This window comes from Sinohyriopsis cumingii, chromosome 1, assembly GCF_028554795.1.
Source record: "Sinohyriopsis cumingii isolate HCF-2022 chromosome 1, ASM2855479v2, whole genome shotgun sequence".
NCBI lineage: Eukaryota > Metazoa > Mollusca > Bivalvia > Unionida > Unionidae > Sinohyriopsis > Sinohyriopsis cumingii.
This window is the reverse complement of record NC_142961.1, coordinates 31,107,303-31,132,134: the sequence shown is the minus strand read 5'-3', so window position 1 is coordinate 31,132,134 and position 24,832 is coordinate 31,107,303. Positions and strand designations below refer to the sequence as shown.

At 34.6% G+C, this 24,832-nt stretch overlaps 1 protein-coding gene across 1 annotated transcript in view; it reads left to right on the top strand.

Moving 5' to 3' along the window:
• LOC149806638 (uncharacterized) overlaps positions 1-24,832 on the top strand; it is a 57,720-nt gene that overhangs the window by 5,774 nt on the left and 27,114 nt on the right. Inside the window, exons 4-8 of the mRNA XM_089955962.1 lie at positions 11,791-11,892; positions 12,737-12,870; positions 16,951-17,083; positions 17,724-17,836; positions 18,097-18,258. Coding sequence (XP_089812088.1) covers positions 11,791-11,892; positions 12,737-12,870; positions 16,951-17,083; positions 17,724-17,836; positions 18,097-18,258 — 644 coding nt within the window. The remainder of the gene's footprint in view (positions 1-11,790; positions 11,893-12,736; positions 12,871-16,950; positions 17,084-17,723; positions 17,837-18,096; positions 18,259-24,832) is intronic.

Below are 24,832 nucleotides of genomic sequence, written 5' to 3'. Positions count from 1 at the left end.
ATAAAAATGGTTATTTTTTAGCAGTTGTTTTGCTAAGAAAATAAAATAGGTAGATGCATTCATGAAGTACAATTCATTAGAGAAACTAAACCAATATAGCCAAGAGCCACATACAGATCATTTCACCGTGACATCAAAATCAATATCTGACATTACTACTCTCAATAACCTCCACTCTGTTCTTCCACTAACCAAATAACTTGGATCTATACTCTACATAGTATGCAACTGCCTCCTTCCTCCTGGTCAGGTGGAAGAACTGGAGTGTTAATCCCCACAAGAAGTGCTTGAAGGGGAAGACAACCTTGATCAGAATCATGAAAGAGTTTTGAGAGGAGTAATGGAATAAGATGTGGAGAGGATCAAGGAGGTGTGGCTGGAGAAAAGAGGCTCAAGGAACAGGTGAGGCAATTCATGCTTCTCAACCAGAATTGGATCAATATCCAGAACAAATGCAACAGATCGGGCCATCCAGACTGGATCCCGGAGGAGAAGAAGCAAGATTGGGGGAAGGAGACCAACGAGTTTAAAGATCGTGGTCTTCACCAAGACAAATTGGATGAAATGATGCATGCTCTGTGCTGCCCGATCCAATAGGTGCAGTGGCCTGGCACTACTCGATGTGTAATGGCAGTAGAACACAACTGATGCACTACTTGATGTGTAATGGCAGTAGAACACAACTGATGCACTACTTGATGTGTAATGGCAGTAGAACACAACTGATGCACTACTTGATGTGTAATGGCAGTAGAACACAACTCTTTTCAGAGCTGCATGGATCTCTGGAAAATATAAAAATTAATCATGTTTGCCAAAAATGTGCTTGTGTATATTTTTGTATATGTTTGTGTATATTTTTGTCTTTCCCCATAAAGACTTAAACTCACAACCCCTTACCCCTTCTCTTGTGATAGTATGTTAGAGAGGGTACAGTAGTGTGTTTATTACACTTCCTACCTTGTGTGTGATCACATGTGTGCGTGTATCTGTAAATAAAGGGTGTGTGTATAAACATTCATACCCTTTTCATTAGATTGAAATAAAAAAGCAGGTGCTGAAGTGTAGAGGGAGTGGGGTATTTGGATAATAATCAACAAGCAGTTGCTGGTTTATAGGTTATGCGTTTAGATTGTAATAATAAATGAATGGGTGCTGGATAGTATATGTGGTGTGTCTGGATGTAATAAAAAAAATGCCGGTGCTAGATAGTAGGGTGTGTGCTTGGATTGCAATAAAGAAGCTGGTGGTGGATTGTAGGGCACAGTGCAACCCTGCTATAACACAGTAGTTGGGAGCCATAGAACCCAATCGTGTTATAGACCTAACCGTGTTATAAGGAACCAGGTCAGTTAGCTGTAGAAAATGATGCATGTATCCCCCCAAAAATGTAGGGTGGTTGGTAATAAATGCGGGCTGTAAAATATGTGCTTCATTGGCACAGTTACCATCTTTAATCGATGCATATTAAATGAGAAATACACCTGTAGAAAAAACAGAGAAGACATATGTAATAGTTTATTTAGAGAACCACGAATTGGTATATATACGTGAATACTGTTGATTTATACATGTCTAATGTACATCATGAATAGAGTATCAACACCACATACTCACCCACAAATCTCATTGAATCCACAATACAGGTGATTCCATCGAAAATATGCACACACACAGATTTAAAATATTCAATAATTTTGTCACAAGTCATATTGGTCTGAATTCAGTGGGGAAAAAAATAGCACAATCACGTACCAAATGACGAAGCACATTACTTTTCAGCACGTCCCAAGTTGGTAACAGTTAGTTTGCATTTTAAGCTGCTGTTGGTAGCGTTCATAAGCATAAACTTTTTCCCTGCAAAAAGGAAACTCACGGCACAGTTAATGTGTTCCAGTCACATTGGAAAATGCAAAAATCCATCAGATTCCATTACTTTTATTTAAATTTGGTACTGACTTCCTTTGAAGGAAAGTTCTTTGTTTTTATTGAAGATTGTAGTTTCTTTGATGAAGGGTGCATGCGTTATTGAAGTCACCACTAAAGGACAGCTTTGGAGAACCAAACAAATGCCCATTTCTTATTGTGGCGGCAACATCAAATAATTGTATTGCATGATTGAGACTGATTTTTTTTCTCCATTTGCTGAGTACGTTTTCATAACAATCAGTGCTTCAAAGGTAATCTGTTTTCTTTGAAATTTCAGCAAACTATTTTATCTGGGTACTTTTTTAAAAAGGAATTGACTCATTTGAACATGAATTTATTACCAGGATGACAACGTTGTGGAATCAAACTTTTTTCCAATGATAAGGCATTGTCATTTTGCCATTGATGGACAATTCATTTTTTAGCTACAGAAAAGATATAATGACAATGTTCACAAAGCCATCTTTATATTTTTTCATCAAATTCTGGAGTACTCATGATCAGAACGAGTCACTAAACTTTCTAAGGTATTATGTATATTTAATTTGCACTGTTTTTTGTTTGTATTTTTAAAAAATTATTTCATTATATGCTATTGATAATGTAACGTTGTATGTTGGACTTGACCTTGTCACAGTCAAGTTCATTTTCTACTTGACCTGACTCATTGATTTATTTTTAATTCTGTAAACACTTATACATAGCTAAAATATTCTCAATATTTGTAGGTATGATATTACAGTCATTATTATGTTATGTATATGTAATTTAATTATTTGTTTGTTAGTTCTAAATTTTTTAAAATTCCATTACATGCTATTATAAGGTAACTTTGTCTACTGGATTTGATTTTTTTTATATAGAAATTCAGTTCAGTTCTGTTTGACCTGACTGTTATAATATAGAAACATTGTGTCTAATGCTGACCTAGTTCCTGACCTTGATTCAGAACCAGTAAGGGTTCTGGTAAACAATTTTTGTATTTTTTTGTATATTATTCTTTCCCAGAGTAAGAAACATTGATTTCAGTTAAGGCCATACTGGGAGTACATGATGTTAGACATGTAAAAAGCTTGTTCAGGAAGGATGACCATATGACTCTTATATGGGAATCTGTTTTGCATCTTAAATTAGTGTATAACTGTTTTCTAAATAGAATTTGGGCATTCAGGCTCTAAACCATTGACACTTAAAGATGTTTTGTTGTGACCAGTTTAAGTTGAAATTTTATTTTTTGGGATATAAGTGATTTTTTTCCCTGGAAATATATAAGTGCTCATACAGAATTTGTGGACAAAAATATTCATTGAAATTTATTCGGAATACAAAACTGGATTTTTTGTGTGTGATTCAACAAGGAACTGTTGACACAACAGCACTTTGAAGCTTGTAACAGATGTCATCACCTTCTATTTTGGATTTCATCTGGGCTTGAACTCAGATTTATTTAGGACTTTTTAATAAAAGGACTTCAATTTTTTAATTCTTGGATTAATTTTGGATTTGATTTGTAAAAACTGTAAGTTCTTTTTCTCATTTTTACCTTATTTTTCTCAGGAAATAAATTATTTGCAAAATTTTACAAAGCTTGTTGTTTTCACTCTTTTCTGTTATGTTTTGTAAGAGCCTACACACGTAACAATTAATAGAAGTCAACATATTTGTTTGGGTCTGGGTTTAGGTTATTGGAATTGCCCTGTAAATATACCTGATATATTCTACATTCTATATTATAATTTTAGCAGCAGACCTAGTTGTAAATAAGATTTTATTTTGTAAACATTAGGAAGCTTCTTGAAGGTTATCGTATATTCCAATAGGTGATTTTTTTAATATAGAAAATGCTAATTGTGACCAGGGGTCAAGTAGAGGACTGTATATTCTTGTTTTTCTAGAAATTATTCATTTTGTGCTATAAGATCTTAGCAGAATCAATTGCATCATTGTTGTGTCAAGTAATTTATTTATTCAAAATATTTAATTAAAGCGATTCTTCTCTGGAAATGCAATGTGCTCAAAAATAATATTCTTGGAAATAGAGACTTGAATTTGTAGTGAAATTTCAAATAATGATATATTCTTGGATTATATTATTGTGATCCAACAAAAGACTGTTGGCATGTAATCACAGCATGGGCCACCACGGACACATCAACACTTCCAGCATTGGATTTAATTTTGATTTCCACTAAATTTTATTCAGAACTTTAATCTTTAGGACTTGTGTCTGCAATTCTAGAATTATTTGGGATTTAATTTGCAATACCTTACGTTTTTTTTTTTTACATTTTCATTTTGTATTCTTAGGAAATAAATTATTTGTTGTTTTTGCAAAGCTTGTTGCTTCTCACTTTTTTCTATTACCTATTTTTAGACAGTAGGGTCATAATAAAGGGAAATCAAAGACTGCATTGATGAAGAAAACACACAATATTGTCCACACATTATGGAATATGAGCATTGTAATCTCACATTATTGAATTTTCAATACAGTATTTCTTTTCATAAAGTCAATGATGCCATCCTCGAGATGATGCAGTCCTTATCAATCGTTCACACTACTGTGATTGTTGGGAAAGTAGACTAGCAAGTCATTTCTGGACAATGACTGTCATCCGTGTTGATGACAAAGGCTTAAACATCTTTAGGTTTTCCATTGGGACATTCATCATTAGCACACACCACAGCATTCAAAGAAAGTGTATAAACTGTGAGTCAGCAGGCAATGAAGTTCCCAGCTTTCCATTTCTGCTTTTTGTCTTTTCCTAATTCTGAATCAAAAACATCATCACCTATTTAAATAGGTTCTGTCTAAATAGGATCTATTCTCTCAAACTTTTCTTTTCCAGAGTATTGTCAAACTTTGCATACAAGACGACGTTAACTGTGTCTACGAGAGCCAACATGATGTTCTGCTTTGTTAATGTGGAAATGTCCTATATCACTGCCTTGGTCTGAAGTCAGATCCCTACAAAATATGTCCTCCTGCATAATGATCTTACAAAATGATGTTGTTGGTACCTAAATGTCATGTGGCATCAAATATAGTCAAGTAAGTCATTTTTTGGTGTAAAGATTGGGTCAAAAAGTCTGGTACACAACGTTTGGCAGTCTCAAGTGACTTCTATCATAGACATGTTGAAATTTTGGAACTCAAAAGAATTTTATCAATGGCTTCATTAAAGGCTGCAATATGGACAATGTCAGTGAACAAACGTTTTGGTAGCTGTCCTTGGTATTCATGTTCTTCTCTCATGGATCGTAGTCCAGAGGCAATGGTGAAGTTTTTCACTACCACTATTTATAGAGAATACTTGGCTGTTTTTCATGCACTTAAGGTAAGACTTCCACATGTTGCACATAGTCTGGCTTCTTCAATGATGGTCTTGTACTCCTTAGCATTGACCATCAAACGGAACACTGGGCTATGCTAATTTAGTCTCAGATGTACGTCCACCCCATTTAACAAATAAATGTCTTGCCACTACATGTCCAGATTCAAACAATCCATCATTTCTAAACTGCATCTTTGTTTGATTTTCTTTTGACAGTCATTCAATCCAAATTGTGTGAATAGTTACGTTCTGTCAACTCTCTTTTCATTGAAGACATTCAGTGTTTCATGTTTCCATACAACAGAAACGTGTGTTCTTGGATTCTTTTACTGTACATTAAGAGATTTTTCCAGGTAAGCTAGGTAACGGTAATTATCAATACTGATTTAAATTAGTTTGTTATTGAAGTACAAATCCACTTTGCTGAACAACAAATGCATGAAATTGTTGATGGGAGCTACTCTGGCATCACCCCTTGAATTGCTAATGTCCACTTTGAGAATTTTGACATTCAGGTACAAGTGACTCATTCATATCCATGTGATTTTTTCCTTTGATTTATAATTTAATTGGGGCTGAGGTATTTAAAGACAACACAGGATGGAATTCTACCAGTTGGTATTCTTGCATCATCATTATCATTAGTGACATGACGAACGGATCACTTTCTGACCTGGAACTTTTTGCAATGCTTCATTTTTTTACTTTAGTTTTTCAGTTACCAGTGTAAAACATCAAAATTCTCTGACTGCTCCTGTTCATTTATTCTTATTTTTGTTATGAACGTGTTAGTATTTATTATATATGAAGGTGTTTTTTTTACCTCTCTTTCTGTCTCATCCTTACTGTGGCTTAATGGAGGAAATAATGCATTAGTTGGAAGTGTGAAGCAAATTTTTAGGGATGTCTTGGCATCCCAGATGTTATTTTCTAGTTTGAAGCAACACATTTTCTCCTGCACTCATGAAGGCTTTTGTCTTTACTTTGTCAATAAGGCTATTTTGAAGAAAACTGTTCTCATTACGACAAAGCTGCATCTTTTAAAACATGTAAACATCGAGTCACAACCAATTTTAAGATGGATGCTACCATACAAAAAAGCTGATTTTAACATATCTCCTAAATCATATCCTCGTTGTGTAGCAATGCCTTGGTATACAGGATTCGTCTTGGTGTACAATTCACTGGATACTTGTTTTCAAAAATGATATTTCACCGTGACTTTTCCTTTCGAGAATAGAATAATTTGTGCAAACTATATTTGTATAATATTATAGACAGTACCAAACTACAATTTACCCACAGAAAGATAATGAGTATGTACAAATTCTTGATGAACATGATACTTGTTCCAGAATCCACTTTAGAAGGAATTATTCTTGGTAACAGAGCAGCTTTGCTTTCCACCACATTGTAATTGACCACTTTTGAGTATACAAACAGTATTCAAGATGGTAGAGGAGCTAGAGTAGTGTATCAGCTTAGAATAGTAAATAAACCATAACAAAACAGTCCAGCAAAACACACCAAGACTACCCGAAAACAAACCAAGACTGTCTCAAAACAATCTCACTTACCCATAACACATACAATAAAAAACCTTTTATGAGAGACCGCCCCTTCTACCTAGAAAACAAGACAGATGGTCTCTCATAGCAGATTGTACAAAAAGACCAGTTTCCAAGGTCCAGTTTCAAAACTTGTTTGAAAAGTGATTTATTTAATTTTCTGTTTTCTTATTGTTTCTGCCTAATTTAGATTTTTGTATAATTTGATCGAATGATGACAAGAATTTAGCAATCGTGAGTTGCTGTAACACTACCTCTCCCTTTTGACTCGATTATTTTTTGTTTGTGCATTATTGCATTGGACATTTTATATCAGTCCACCAGTAAATATGTTTTAACTTTGCTTTGAAATTGTAAATACCTAGCTCATTAAAATGTACTCCCAGTATGACAACACAACGAACGAACAATACGGTTCGATTCAACGCTCACAATTAGGCTACTGAACCTATTTACATAATGGCATCACTGCATGTACATTCAAGGTTTCATTACTTGCTGAATCAAGTACATTCCTTGGAGTTGAATCATGGGCACCATTGCACTAAACTTTAATGATATCTCCAAAATACAATAATAAAGTTTCAGAAATAATGCTTCGAAAATTATGTAATACTCTAAAAGCTGAGGTGTGGTTTATTTTGATGTAAGCAACCTTATACCATGCCTGTCAACTTTCATGCCAGGAGGAAAAAAATTCCCAATTTTTGGGGTCGCTCCATGCCTACCTCCCAATTTCATATCTTCTGATTTTTGCGGAGAACTCTAAATTATAACATTATGTCTTTGATTTTCATTTCTTCTAAACAAGATAAGTCCTACATGTTCTTTTGTATCACCTGTGAATTATATTTGTGACACTTCACTAAATGGAATGTTAAGTTTACCTCTACAATAATACAAAAATAAAAAAATAAACCAGAACAAAAAAGTAAACCAAAACAGTATAATCATCCACAATTAATTTCAATCCCAAGAATGATCAATACAATTGCTTTAACTCCATATGCTATAAGTGCCATTTTCATGAAAGAAACTTACACGAATGAACACCTGGCATTTTTATACCGTATATACCAATGTTAATCACCATCGTTAAATTAAAAGAAGGAAAATACATACCACACAGAAAATGTGTCCTCAAAAAAACTAATTCAGAATACATGTTTTATAATAAACAATACCAAACACTTTAGAGTTGACAATAAGGGAATAAGGTCAGATATACAATGAGAGGAAAATAGTTGCTGCATGTAAGGTACCATGAGGCTGGTGATTTTGGTACCTTTAGTTCAACAAAATTGGGAATCTTTTGCTGGTGCTTGCGTAACACACAATAGTGTATGTAGATCATGGTTTCTTTGAATTACGATGTAGGGGCAATCATTTTCACAAAATAGTTGCATGGATAAAGATTAGTTTTTAATTAGTCGCACTGGCTTTCTTGCTTGTTTACTTAAGACTAATCTTTAGCTATTGTGCAGTTTGATCACAGCTGACCAGAATATGAAAATAGGGCACGTCCTGGGGGAAAATAGGGCATGTCATAGGGAGAAACGGCGAGTCTTTTTTCACGCATATTGGACCAGGAATATCGATCAATATTTAGTGAAAACAAGGCTTAAAAATGCCACGAAAAGCCTCCCGATTTTAGGTCCCAATCTCTATTTTTTAAAATTCAATCAACCTACTTGGCTTTTGAAATGTTCATAGGTGTGCCTTACATCCCGTTTTACAGAACTACGGTAATCATGCTAATATTATGGAATAAAAGGCAGCTAAACATCAATGTATTGATATAGTTACCAGTCAAAATTCCCTCTTATCACAAGCCAGTTTCAGGGTTTTAATAATTAACTGGCCTGTGCTGCTGTCGCAAAACAAAAGACAAATTCACAGACTATCATCATAGGAGATGCCGAAACATCAAGCTTTCCATTGTGTGGAAAGTTAGGATGTTTGTTCAGCTAAAACACAAAACTAAAATTGATTGATGTTGATCTTAGTTGATATATATGAGAATTATAGTCTTTATTATTACCACATGTAAGTTATGATGGTTATTTGCCTGGTACAATTAAACGTGCGTACCTTTTTAAAAATATTACCTCACTTTGTACGATCGCTTATATCCATGAAAATGAGTAACTCGTGAGCGCATGGTTCATCATAAATGAAACACCTATTAAGGACTAGCTGAAATGTTATCTGGAAGAATGCAATTTGGTCGAAACAATGAATAAAGCAAAATCTGCATCTGATATGTTTGGGAAAAAGTAAGGATTTAAGTGACACTATGCACGCGTTGCACTGTGTAAGTACTGTACATTATAGTTCAGCATGGTCTCCATGGTAAACTCAACTGGCCCGTGAATTATGAAGTCTGTATGTACCTTTATTTAATTTTTTGTTGGAGAAATCAGAAAATATTCACATGCAAAATAATAACAAAATCAATCATAGTACTTTATAACAGTTTAATAATTGTTGGGTCACTTTTTTACATGCATATGTCTTAGGACATGGAAAAAATTATTGTTTCGGGTCCCAAGATTTACAGCCATTAAAGTAGTCAACAAAAAGACCTAACAACTGTAAAGTTTAAATATTGGCTCGTGGATAAACTGACCCCCCTTCTTCCAGGCCTTTATTTTTTCCTGAATTGTTTGGCTTATACTCGAGTATATATGGTAACCGAGTCATTATCAGTGATTGATTGTACTATAGTATACATTGATCTGTGGTAACATTTTACGGATTTACAATGCAATTATTGTCTATTGCGAAACTGTTTATTGTCTCTGATAATGTCTTTGGTGACGCTGACTTCTCGGTTCTGGTAATTTTATAAAATCCTTCTCCGTGTTTTCCATTACTAATATTAATAAAATTTTTGCTTATTGTCTATGAAATGTCTCAGAATTAGTTTAGTTGTTTCATCTTAAAATTTCTGGTGAAACAATTGATGACATTGCAATAACTGCCCATACCGTTGTGATTTTTCTGTTTCTGACATATTGGTTCAATACATCAACGGTTGTAATTCTTTATCTCAGTGAAATTAGGATTATAAGTCAAATGAGGTATCAGTATTTTGTACTAACGATGGAGTTCCATCCATTGTTTGTATGGAACTCAAGAGAATTTTTGTCTTTCCATAGGTACTAAGGTGTGATGACATTCCACTAAAAGGTGCTCTTTGTATCTTCTTCCATCACATCTCATGACTCCTCCTAACACTTTTAACTTCAGTCCTATCAGCATAGAAATAAATTTCAATGCTCACTGAACTAACATTTTATTCCATTGACTAATGGGTATTTTCTTTTTCACATTTGCTGAAGAATAATCCAATGTTTTCCTAATAGCTGTTTCTGTATCTTTTCAACATGCTGAAACAACATTCACACACAGTTTTTGAATGATAACTTTCACATTACATGGATTTGATCAGCGCTGATAAAACATCCCAATGTTTACCTAGATGAGGAGGGAGTCCCTTTCTTTGCCCTTTCTTGGAAGTAGGTTGTCTCTTGGGATGACAAGGATGTTAGTGGTGTGCACTTCTTGTAGACATCTTTTGTCTCAGGATCAAAACCACTGAAGTGAATCTTATCACACACTTCTTTTTTATATTGCAATTCATCTTTACGGACTGTCAGAACATGGTATCTACTTCACTATAAGCACCATTTGATGATGAGCGATGAGGTGTTTTGTCATGCTGAATAACGTTAAGAAGAAAATAAGTATTAAGGTGATATGTAAATGATGCGACTTACTTGTTGGTACTAATGGCGAAACAAATTAGTCCGATACATTCAGATAATCAGGAGTGGTTAGGTTTTAAATCTATGAATAGATATGCGTTCAGTATTTGAGTGGCTCCATCTGAGGCATAATTCAGTCAAGGTGTTCCTAAATGTTTGGCTTAAACTTGCACTTGAGATTTTTCTCTTGGAGTTTTATCACATTATGGACATTGTGGCTGCCCCAAAAAACAAAAAATGTAAATATTTAAATATATGCCGAATTGAATAAAATATGACAGAAGCTTAATTTTTGGATTAAAATGGTGAGTACTTGTGTTTGGATCTTACATATGTAAATTAAAGCTTCGCACATATCTCCACTTAGACCACTGTCTTGTAAGGTGAATTGAACTCTGGAGCAAGACACACTAGAGCAAATGCTGATAAACTTCATACTTTGTTAAAACTGTATACTTCACTGGTTCTCTGTTGATTTTCCCATTTAGTCTCATGGTAATCTATAGGAGTGGCATGGTATAAAGAATATACCTGCTTGGGCTCCCAGCAAATATAGTAATCAAATACACCAAAATATAACTGACAAACTTGACACAAATCATTTAAAATTGATTAATCAAAGAAAAGAGCCATATCAATTAGATTTATTCTCATTACTAAATGCACATACATTAGAAACTCTCCTTTTGACTTGTACTGAAATAAGACTATTAATACTGGATCACTGTCACCAGAGGCATAGCTATGATATTTTGCGCCCGGGGACGAACTTTAAAATTGGCGCCCCAGCCCCCTCCCCGTTTAATCACATTTTTGAATATTACCCTTGTTTACTTATTATAATGTAACATTGTAAGCCTCATTTTGGCGCCCCTGTACCTTGGCGCCCGGGGACATATGTACCCCCCTGCCCCCCCCCCCAGCTACGCCTCTGACTGTCACCAGTTGATAATAAAATAAAACAATACTCTGAAATCATGTTAGTACCAAATTAAGAACACCACCACTTTTCATCAGTCTAAATGATGGTGGTTTTACTTGGTTTTTGAAAAGAGATTGTGAAAGTTACTTTGGAGAATGGAAATTGAAAAGAGTACAATTGGCTCAAAGCAATCTAGGAGAAAAAAATTGATTTCTTAAATGCATATGTTCGCTTTATGTACATGAGCTATTTTTCTTCTTTCCCAGATCACTACCACTGTGCACAGTGCTTCTTTCCTCAGAATTGTCAGACGAACAACTCCTGTGCAGTTGGAACAGAGGGGTATACCTGTGAAAAATGTGTATCTGGTAAGTAATACATGATAAGTAAAAACTGACATCAGAACACGTACTGTGGTTTTGTCTTGTCTTTTGAGATTTTAGAGCACTTGCAGCTTAAAGGAACAATAGATGTGAATCTTAATAAATGTCATATTCTTGCAATGTTTTGCCTAGTAAGAACAAAGAAGGAATGTATACTTGGGAACTTTGCCCTAATATTTGTGTAGTTTTCAACCTTTTATCCATTTAACATATTTGTGCTGCATAAATTTCTTTAATTCATTGTGTATTTCATCATAAAAATGCAAACATATATTTTCGTGTTCTCTGAAAATCAGTCTGTCAAAATGTTATATCCAAGTGCTTTCAGCAGATATGGATTGTGTAAGCCAGATGTTATATTCAGAAAGACTCGATTGAGAAAGGAAAAATGGTTTAACAAACATTATGAAGGTGTGTCATTTTATTTAGTGAAAAGTGGATTCATTGATGCCTAGTGTCTAAATATAGTGGTCTCCATAGATCAGGTCTCACTTACACAAAGACTACTCTTAAAGTTAAGTCTACACTTAAGATATTTGATTGGTCAGCTTTAAGTCAGACTTAAATTGTTGCCAATCATATTGCTGGATTCTGAACTTAAATTTAACACGTAAGTTATGCTGGTGAATCCAGGCCGGGTCACTTGTCATCTACACTTTCTGTCAAATCCTCTGCCAAGCAATTTTTATTTTTCAGATCACTGGATTTTAAACTTAAATTTAAAATTAAATTTAAGTATGCTAATGAAATCCAGGCCTGGTTACTTATCATCAGAGAGATAGAGAGAAAGAGAGAGGCCTTGATTGATAATGAAACATTCTTTCCACAGGTTATCACAGAGTTGGCAATGCATGTGTGCAGTGTACCACTGTGCCTTGGGCTGCCATAGCTTTTGGTGTATACATCCTATTGCTGGCTGCAGCAGCTTTCCAAAGTGGATTTTCAGGATCTGTGGCAACAAAGGCATGATTAATTAGACAAACTGAGCTTATAAACTCTTATCATAAGTATTTGTTTGTTATGATAATTTTCTGACACGTTATAAGTTTAATTCCATTTACAATCTACTTCCGAAACTTAGAATCATGTTAATCAATGGAAATGTTATGAACAGCTGATTGGAAATTCATAGCAATAGTAATGACATTTGTATAAATAATTGTAATCTTTTTTAGCTTGATACAAATATACTCTCGAGACAAAATCCATCTCTGAAAATTTGCAGTTAAAAATATAGACAAATATACTTTATGATAAAAATGTGACACGTTAGATCTTAGATCTGTGTGGGTTTTTTTCTCCAAAGTTTATAAGATCAATGGGAGTTCATTTCAGTCAAGGAAAGATTATACTGAAAGCAAACTTGACAAAGCATGATGCAGCAAGTCACATAAACTGACCAACCTATCAAGATTTAGGGATCCTTTTTTTTCAAGATTGACAACACAAACAAAGAACTGTTGCAAACCTAAAAATGCAAACAAAGTCTGCATTTACATATTGTTTCATTATGATGAAACCAAAGTCACAGAATCTTGTATAAATATACCTGGGGAAAAAGAAAAGAAAACAGGATGCTTTGAGCTATTTACATAGTGACAAATTAGGTATTCCTCTTAGGCAAGAACACTTTGTTTTGACTTTGCAGCAGTTGATCCAGTTTTTAACTTCTTGAAACAAAGAGAGCAAATCAGGCTATGGCAATCATGCCAGTATGTGGCTATTCAAACTTTTATCGCAGATAACATTTATTTTATAGTTATGGAGTGGAGATGAAGTGTATCCAAAATTAAGGTTGAGATTACTGAAACAGGGAAATTGCTTCTAAAAAGTAAAATTCATAGGCTTATAATCTCCTTGGTTAAAGAAGCTTGGCTTGAGAATTCTGAGACAGTGAAACTATTAAGTTTCTTTTCGCTTTTCTGGTTTCAATGTTCAAATTTCCACTGTGGGCTATGCCAGTCAGGATACTGTCAATGAAATGATGGCGGAGGGGGGGAGAAAATATGGTCAGCACTGGAGATTACATCAGATTGTTTACTTTACCAATTGGATCTGTGCAGATTCATCCAACTTTTAGTTTTACAAGTTAATGTTTTTTTGACATTTGGAATTTTGAGTATACTTGTTTTTAGCAGCTTTGGAAATTGTGATAGGGAGATATACCATTAGTAATGATATGTTCCAAATGAAGTGTGTCACTTTAAAAAACTAAAAGTTGTAATTTTATTGTTGAACCACAAGGACAGCAGAACATGATCTTCCTATAGGACTGTCAAGATCTGATTTAAATCCGATTGATAAACCAGGTAATCCCAGTAGGCTGATCATTTCTTGTAGCATCCACTCCACTAAACAAATATCAGAATTTATTGCCCACCTTTTTCAGTAAGTCCTTATATGCAGGCACCACCGACTGTCTCAATAAATCTACAACAGTGTATCCAATAAAGTAACCTTCATCACCATTGATGTGTGTTCCCTTATCACAAACATATCATATGACTAGAGCCTACAAACTTGCAAGGAAGCAAGGGACATCTGCCCCAACCCTTGGCCCTCTCAGCCCTGCTAACACACACACAGAAACACACACACACACACACACACAATGTGCTTAATGTCCAAATTTCAAGTCATTGGAATATCAATAGGCACCAAAATGGTACCTTCTTTTGCAAACCTAAACACATTAGTAGGATAAAACAATCACCGTGAATCAAATTTCCCATACACCAGTAAGCTAGTGCATATTTATTGATAATGTGGAAAGCAAATTGGAAGGAACAGTTTCTAGAATTGGCTAAAAAAATGTCCATTTTACCATCAAATTTAGGTTGGAGTCCTCAGACAAATAAAATATATTTCTGAACCATATTACAAGCTGGAGACAATGACACTGACATATTGCAAACTGACCAACATATTGCAAACTGACCAACTCCCATCGATATCTCTTACATATCAGCAGACATGCTAAACATAGAATAAAGAAAAACATACATTCAGCCCATGTCTTCACCTAAAACGTATATGCTCATGCAAAGAGATGCTCAACAAAAGATTTAGACCACTCATGGGAGGAGATCCAAGGATAAAACTGTAGAGCAGGATATACAAATGCTAAGGTGATGAACCAAAACTGTCTCCTCAAAGACAAAGCCAAGACTGTCAAAAACAACATAGATCATCATTACAACATACCATGCTGATGTCCCAAGCATAGAAGAAATTGCTTGGAGACCTGGCACATTAACTCCATTGCTCATCTAAAGGAGGTTTCCAGACAACCACTAGTGATCGACTATCGGCGAACAAAAAAATGTAAGAGACAACATTGTGCATCTTCATCCGAATTCAAACCATAGTATGATGCAGTAATATACAGATGGAAAAAAAGGCAGAAGTTGTTTGATCTCTAGACATGTCCCGGAGACTACCAATTTAGAGATTTCATCAGAAATATTTACAAGATCAACAAAATATTAGTATGTGTCAGCTAAAGTGTCATTGACATCTGGCGTACACTATCTTGTACCACTCAGTGTGTTGACGAAACAATTAACGTTAAGAAAAAAAAGCAAAACAACAAATGATATTAATAACTACTACCTCAGAAACACTAAACTCACCAACCATTTCAACTCATGCGTACATTTTTTTGTCTGTCAGATTATTCAACCTCTTGTCTAGTGCCGTCAATTTATTATTATTATTACTACTACTACTGCGTCTTTATTTGTATGTCTTTATCATTTTTTAAAAATAAAATGTTACTGCTACTACTACCTCTTTATTTGTACATCTTTATCTTTCATTTTTTTATATTGTAGTACATACTTTGTTTTTACCTTTATTGAAAGGGTTTATGTTTGTAATTCTCTATATTTACATTTATACTCTATTTTGTGATGTAGAATTTGGTGTTTTTGTTTTGATGGAAGGGTTTATCTTCGTAGATTTTCTTTCTTTCTCCAATTTTTGTATTTATACTTGTGTAGCTTTATCTTTAATTGGCCCATTAAGCCATTATTGTACCAGCATGCCATTGAATCCTAGTATATAAGTAAATACATGCTATCCACCACCCTTCCTTATAATGTAAAGACTTAATAACTTGGACTTTTGTAGTGGCAGTTATATCCAGAATATAAGTCAAAAAGCGAATAATAAGGTACAAAAGCTGGTTCCAAATGAAACAATTTCTTTGCAATGACATGGACAACTAGGTCATGGCATTCTACTGTTGTGCAGAAAGCTGTGATTCTAATCTCATTTCAGATTTAATAGATCCCTATCTTGACATGCAGTTATTTTGATTGGTTTGTTATTTTTTAGGTTAGACATTTCCATTATTCTGAATAGATTTTCCTCTCTTTGCCAGTACTGTTTTACATGTACCACATTTTGATGGTGTCTGTGTTTGTATCATTGTCTGCTGAGAAAGATCATGTTGTATAGGTAAAAACGTAGGGAAACCTATTTTGTGTATTCCATTTTTGTAAGCACAAATAATATCCCAGATAATAATATATATAATTTGTGCTTACATAAATTTACATAAAACAATAGATGTTGTTATGGCTCAACGATTTTTAGGTCAATAAAAATATTTTCCAGCATCCGCAGCAAGTTGAAATAAACTATTTGAAACATAATAATTTTAAAGGTTTAATTCCTGTAGAAGCAGCCATGCAAAGTTTTGCAAACACAATGTTTTTTGTGTTTTAGTTGTTTGTTTTGTCTATGTTTTGTATTTGCCTTTGAAAAAGACTCATTAAGAGTCGAAAGTGCTCAGGTTAGTTACATACTAGTTTTGCACAGTTCATTGTCAGTTTATTGCATTTATCTTAATCAATCCCTGACACATTTGATCCCTTCCTGGATCCAGTGCACTTGAAAGGACTCCTATTCGCCATATGATTTGTACTCTTATATATATATATATATATATATATATATATATATATATATATATATATATATATATATATATATATATATATATATATATATATATATATATATTTGGTTCTATTTCAGTTCAAACTTCTGTGCCACTTCCTGCAGCTTTTGGTGCTGAGTAGCCACGTCAAGGTCACGTTGTCAGACTTCATTCTGCAGATTGTCAGCATCCTCAGTTTTGCCAAATTCAACACAGACGTAATTACATTAGGTTTGGTACACCATTTTTGCCTTTGAGAAATCAGTTGATGATATTCGCACAAAATAATTTTGTTTCTTTATGGGTCTAAAATTCGACATTGTGATTATTATGCACAAGCACAGACCACTATTCTGAGCTTTTATGGTGACTCACCCATGTCTAAGTCTTTGTTGTGTATATTCTATATTCCACTTGAAAAATATGTTTTAACTCTTGCTTACTTGATCATAAAAAATTTTGACAAATCTTGCACTTGCATTCAGCTCATGATATCGACAGTGAAATTTATGGGTAATTGCAGTAACTAGAGTGGTTGTATTAACAAAGATTTGACAGATCAGTACAGAATCGAGTGAAGAAAATAAATAAATTAAGTTTTGGTTAGATTTTGGCAGCCTAGTTAGACATCTGTAATTTGGACAAATTCAATCCATAATAAATATCTTTCACTGAGTGTTTCATGAAATGTTTGATATAACTTTCCTAAGTGTATGTTTAGTTGCCTGGGAACCTTTTCCAAATAAACACCGTCATTTATCTACACTATTGTAATAATTATTAGGCCCTGTTTTATTGACTGTATTGTCAATTCCACATCATTTAGTATGGTGGTAGCGACCTTTACACTGTCTTGTTTTTACATTCACAGAGTGCTTATTGTTTAGCTGGCCGGCAATTGATGTTCAATACTTGGAATGGCTGGTCGTTCTTCTGGTCCCACTGACAGCTGCTGTTATTGGCTTTCTCTTTGACCGAAGTCTGGTATCTGTTCTTATTTTTTGTTTGCTTAACATTTTAATAAATGCTTTGGTGTGTATATATACTTCTTAGATGAAATAAATGTACTTTTAAACCTATTTATGTAGTATTTTTGTATCGACATGGTTTTGTTGCCTTGTTTTTAGAAACGTACAGCAATATTTTTATAACCAACATATTTTAATGCTTAAGCGGAGTAACGAAGTTGCTGAAAGTATTTCTTCATTCATTCATTCTTACCTTATTTTCTTTGATTTATACAGGAGCTTGTCCAGTCCAAGGAAAAAGAACCAACGAGGATGACGAGAGTGAAGATGCGCAGACTAGCCATTAGGAGATTTGTATTCATGGTCCTTATCGTCGTGTACATGCCAGTCACACTAACTGCTTTGCGGACATACTCCTGTTCAGACAACATACAGATGGTAAACAGACTTCACTGTTGATAAATGTGTGTCCTTGTTTATATGCTTACAGGAATGTTTGTATGTTAGTATTTGAGCAGCATGAGGGAGAGGTGAATGGATTGAGACGCCCCCATTGCTATACAAATATTTCTTTAATGTACTAGTTAGTTCAGCAACTTAGTAAAATGTCCAACTTGACTGTGTACATCTGAAAAATAAACCTTGGTATGAAATAAAAATAAATCATGTCTACTCAATGCACTAAAGCATCAATGACAATTTGTTACCGCTTCTTGTCAGACCAGAAAAATGTATAAGAGGCTTGTGTTGTGCTTATTTGGCATGCACAGTAATACCAATTAAATGAAGCCACACACAAAGATAAATTTGAATGAATTTGATGAGTTCATTTAGTTTTATGATCTTTATTTGAGATTTGTATAACTTTGCAATGATCGTTTGTGGTTGAGACTGAACTGCAGCGATCATATTTTGTTGTGATGAGATTTCGGTATCATTGCTGATATGATCACATTGATGAAAACTATAAATCAGTTCTTTTGCTTCAAAAAAAATTTGAAAGGTCATTTTTTAATAATAAACAGTATCATATCATATACAAGCCACATTAATTGCATTCAGGAAATTATTGGTAAATTATCTGGTGGTGATCAGTGGTGATAGTAAAAGTTAATGATGCTGCATATAATTGTATTAGCAGTCGTCACGACCACCAGTCATATTGGTCATCATCACAATGTCACTGTGGGGATATTTATTTAGGTTTTTTTTGCAAAAGAGTTATCACTGAATTATAATTATGAACATGATTAAGAAATGTCATTTGTCCTAGCAAGACATTGAAGCGATCTGCGTGTATCGTGGCGTTGAATCATTGGAAACAACTGGGAAGCATTTCCGAAATGTAACTGCTAGATTTGATAAGAATTTATCGGTTATGCCTCATCATCAAGCTGCTGGTGCTGTTAATGTAGCACATATAAATATTGTTGACCAGATAGTGGACCAGTTACATATATGTTTCACTTCGGAGACAATCCTGATCAAGTTAGCGAATATGTGCCAGTTTTCGTTAATAAAGTTTAAAGTTTGATGAAGAGTAGCAGCAGCAAGTGCTGGAAGAAAAAGAGTAGCTGCATAAATAAAAGAGCAAGAGTTTCAACAACTCTCCGCACAAGAACAAATTGATCTAGGGAATCAGCAAGAACAGCATTGACAGCATTGGCTATACAACAGCAAAAGGAATATGAACGACAGCAACAACAGCAGCAACAGCAGCACCAGAGCAGCAACAATGTGAGGATAAACTAGTCATACATCGTTGTGGAGTCAACCTATCTGCAGCATAGCACAACATCTGACACAGCAATAACACCTGCACTGACAGCACATAATCCCTTTGCTGTTATCTCCGGAGAAGCCCTCCTTGATATGCATTCGCAAACAAAATAGCAGAACAGTAATTGATTCAATGATAAATAATTAAAAATAATCATGGACAACAACGACATGCAAATAGTCATCGGGGAGCTGACTGCGAATAACGATTACTATATTATTAAAGACACTTATACTCCTGACAGTATAACAGACAGGTTTGACATTATCTAACAAAAGCATGCTGAAGGCAGCATTATGTTATGTTCTGAATACTGACTATATGAAAGAATTGCAGTCTTTCATGGATTCAGTAGAAATTATTCCACTGTGGTAACTTCATCCATTTATCAACTGCACTTGAACTTATCCAAATGTAACTTGTGAAGCAATTTGATCGACGACATAATAATAATCATCATGAAAAAGGACTATGGCACTTTGTCAGAAACTATGTAGATAATATTCCAGCAAGTGATGCCATCTTGTGACAACAACTTTGGGATGATAATTTGATCAGCGATTTAATAGTATCTTTTATCACATCAGAAACCCACAAAGAACCATACCGGAGCCATCAATAAACAAAAATCATTATGCATGGTGTCATTGTTGATCCGCAATTGTGTTCTTTATTTTTATATTTTTTCTGAAATGTTCAAGGTTGTATTTGATCAATAAGTCATCTAAAATTATCCACCTTAGAAAGTACCATAATTAGCTCCTTCTGTGGTAATGGTGTGATTTTGAATCACACGAGAATTTAACTTGATAATTGGAGTTAAACTGTTTTCAGCCATGGTAAGTATTTCCACGTTGGATCGCATATGCATATGTAAACGTGACAACATGAGATTCCTAGTAGCAGTAGTAACTCCGGTGATGATCAAAATCGCATTAACAGCTATCCTGACTGGGTCAGCCAGGACTGTCACTGTTGTTGCAACACCAGCATCACTAAGACAAACCGTTGCCATGGCAGCCACCATGAAGGCTGCATCGACAAGATTACAATTGCATTTATATCTGTTCATAATTTTGGCCTATTTATTGATTTCGTCGCTTATTTCTGCATTGGTATTGTGGATCGTGATCAAAATCTAGTGCAGACATTTCTAATCTCGGGTATCTTTAATAAGTGGCCCGTAGTTGTTATGGTTGAAAAGCTGATTAGTTTTAAACAATCTGAAAAACTAATGACTTATAGGTTAACAGTGTGTTCATTCATTGTGGAACTCAATTAAATATTTAAGTGTAAAGTTGCATCTTTTACTAAAGTAAAAGATGAACCTGGTTCTTCAGTGAGATATGAAAATGTTTAAAGGTTAACCTCAATTGTGAGGGTGACCTTGAAATTACATATTTGAAGGCGAGTAACATCTTCAAAAGAATTGTTACATGTTGAACAACAGTGTTATCACTCATTAAAAGTATTGTGTTACTGCCAGGTACACTATTTTGCATAACAGTAATCACGGCTACTTCATTTCTCAACTTAACAAGGTCTTTGTTCGGCTTTATTTAAGTTGCCAATGACATCTGCAAACATCTACATAGATGTGTCCCAAAGTATAGGACTAAGCTGAGTATTAATGATGGATATGTCAGTGCATTCTGCAACATCATTAATGCTTCCAGGGTTACCAGGGGCAAAATAACCCTGGGAAAAACATATTCCTTGGTAAAATTACTGTGGACCTTGAACCCTAGTGGATATGCCATATACTATGACATCGACGTTGCACAAACATGGTGGGCACTAAAGGCATCATGGTAGATTTATTTACCATTGCCAATAAAAATTCCATAAGAACGGTGCAGTATTGAAACCCTCAATGATGTTCACCAGACTGATATTTTATTTTTACCACACGATTGTACATGTATATTCAAGTACACGTTGACAGTCATCGATATTGTGAGCAGATATAAACAAACTGAATCGTTGATGTCATAAGATTAAACAAGTGTCGTAGATGCATTTAAATATTAAATTAGCATTTTAATAATTTAACATTAAATTAACATAGTTTAAAGAACGTAACATATTTTGTATTTGCTAATTAGATACTGACAGACAAATGAAACAAAAAAATAAAAAGTTTGAAATCTGAAAGATAATGTTCAATCTTCATTATTTTAACAATTCAAAATGTATTTTAACTACTAAATAATACATATTAAAAAAGTATTATAACTGTTTATCTCTATTTATTCATAAAGTTCTAAACACATTTAAACTGATCAATGTGCAGTCCCAACACAGACGAAACAACATCGTTGCCATGTTAGCATTCATCGAGATCAAGCCACTGTAGAATGATTTAATTATGCTCTCCTGGAATGATTATGTGTACTTCCAGGAAATATTATTGATGGCTTGTGAATGGTAATCGTGGCTTCTTGTGGAGGTGACCGCTTTAAATAAGAAAATTAAACGCTCAACCTTGTTGAAGCCTACTGGTGCAATTTTTAAAAAATCAATAAAACTGCAACTGCATACGTCAGTTAGTAACAGTCAGGTTAAATAAACCTTTACTAGGTCAAAACATGATTGTAAGATATCTGTACTTGGCTGGAGAACTCAAAGGTATAGTTCGAAGAGCTACTGATCCTATTTGGAGCCTAACTAGACATAAAATATCACACATGACAGCAGCACAATATTATCTTGCACGATCCACCAATGGACCGGGGTCTCAATGTGGGTTTGTCCCCGAGGAATCACAGGCATTGCATGCAGACACACAATTACCACCCTGTGAAATGTTTACCACCCTGTGAAATACTATCAAAGTAATTTTTAGCACCTCAACCACGATTGCTTTCAAGGCATGTTGGCACGACACTGCCACATTGAAGATGTTGTTGAATATCAGGACTGTCCACTGTCAATTCCTAGAATCACCGCCAGTATAACTCCATGCAAGCTGAACATTAGATTTGTGACAATGAGTGCTGTGCATACGTTAGTTCATGAATGTCATTGAGGGTTATGTTGAGTTTCATGTTAATGTTTTTGATCGACTCAACCATGGGCACTGCATTTGTAACATTTTGCAAACTGGATACAGATTTGTTGCAGAGATAATTAAGCAACGTTTTACTTGTGAACAACGAAGTTGTTGGGGAGAGGGGCCTTTCAGTCAAAAAACAGCTCTGTTCAGTTGAGATATGTGTTGAAAAAGAGGCACATCATGTTGTGCTATTGACCATTTTGTATATTGTTAATACTTGTGTACTTTGTAACATAAATGCATAACCTAGACACTAACTGCTAGACTACATTGCAGGGTTGACCTCATCTAAGCCGATGTCTCTGATGTTGTTTAACACAAGAATCTATGTCTGGGTTGTACCTGGAATCACCACAGATATGTTTTGACAATGACTATTATCGTGATGATACCACAGTGGGACTGGCATGGTTGGAAGTTTTCCTTGCTGAGTCTAAATAATTCTTGCTGAAAATCGTAGCGGTTTTATGGTCATTAAATAAGTAGATTGTCCAGGGTCCATGTTGATAAAAACGACTTCTATGGTGGTTTCTGCAATATATTTAAGCATTTGATCAGACTGAATGTGTCTAACAGCAGTTGCATGCATGTTTTTAATTATCATAGCTTCTCATCTTTGGCTCAATAGGCATCATGGATTTCTTCATAGTGATCAGCGTGTGCACATAACTAATCATGAGGTGATTCTCCTGCGATTGGCAGTGGTTTTCTTTATTATCGCATGCAATCATATGAACGTTACTGTGTAGGAACCATCAGAGAAAATGTTCTTGAGTACTTTTAGGAACAGTACACATTTCATCCCAGAAGATCATCAGGAGGGTATATGTTTGTACCAATGCGGGCTGGGATCCATGTGCCATTGCTGTTTCATCAAAAGAAACTGATATGTCTGTACACATGCAGAAACTGATATGTCGTTTCCACAGCGAGCATGTATGTTAGAGTATACACTGCTACGACACAGCAACAAAACAAATTTATCACTCTAATGGTTATAAGAGATGCTCTGCCATTAAGATAGCAAAGTTTGTGATTTGCAAGTGGATCTAACACCCCCGTTTGTGCAGTTGCCATAGGCGCCACATCATTCACTGTCATATTCTGGCGGTGCTCTGTATGCAGCTCTGTCATCTGATGCACATAATGATTCTTGTTTGTTTCTCCAGTTGCTGTTTAGTGTAGCTGGTGTTGATATTATTTTATCATGAGGAACAAATGGTGTTGTCTTGGCGAAGCAACATAATTTAACCAGCATGGAGAACATCATGATTCCAGTGTTGGGGCCTCGAGTGGCTGAGTGGTCTAAAGCACTCACCATTACAGATCATTGCCATCTCGCCTCTATCTGTGTAAGTTTGTTTCTTGGGCTTGACCAATGTGGGTATGTGAGAAAGCTTGCCAGTTGCTTCTTGTGGGTCAGTGGTTCTTTCTGGGGGTTTTCTGGGTTCTTCCTCCACCATTGATACTGGCTGCCATAGTCTATCTTGTGCTGAAATATGATGTTAAACCCTACAAAAACAACAACTTTCCAGTGTTATGTATATTTAATTTGCATCATTTGTTAGGTAGGTTTTTTTAAAAAAAATTAGTCCAGTTTCTGTATAATTTTAGTAACAGACCTTCTAATTATAACTAACATTTTATCTTGTAAACATTTAGAACCTTCCAGATTGAAATTTTCGATTAGACATTTGTTTTTATTAGAAAATGCTAAATGTAAGCTGAGGTCAAGTAGATTACTATATAATCTTTTTACTGGAAAAATTATTCATAAGTATTTTAAGATCTAGCAGAATCAGTTATATTATTGTTTTGTCCAGTAGTTCATTTAGGCTGGAATTTTTTTCTTCAAATTATTCAATTCAAGTGATTTTTCTCTGGAAACAGTACTTATAAAAAAAAACAACAACAGGCACCTCAGCACCATCAATGTTGCGCTTAATTTGGGTTTCCACTAAAGTTTTGTTTAGAACTTTATGTATTATGTACTTGTGTCTGTAATTGTAGGATTGTTTGGGATTTAGTTAGCAATACCGTATGTTCGTTTTTTCATTTTAACATATTCTAGGGAAATACATTTTTTGTTGAATTTTACACTTGTTTTCTTTTCACTCTCTTCAGTTACTTACTTTAAGAGCATAGTCTCATAACACCATACAGTGAATATAACTTCT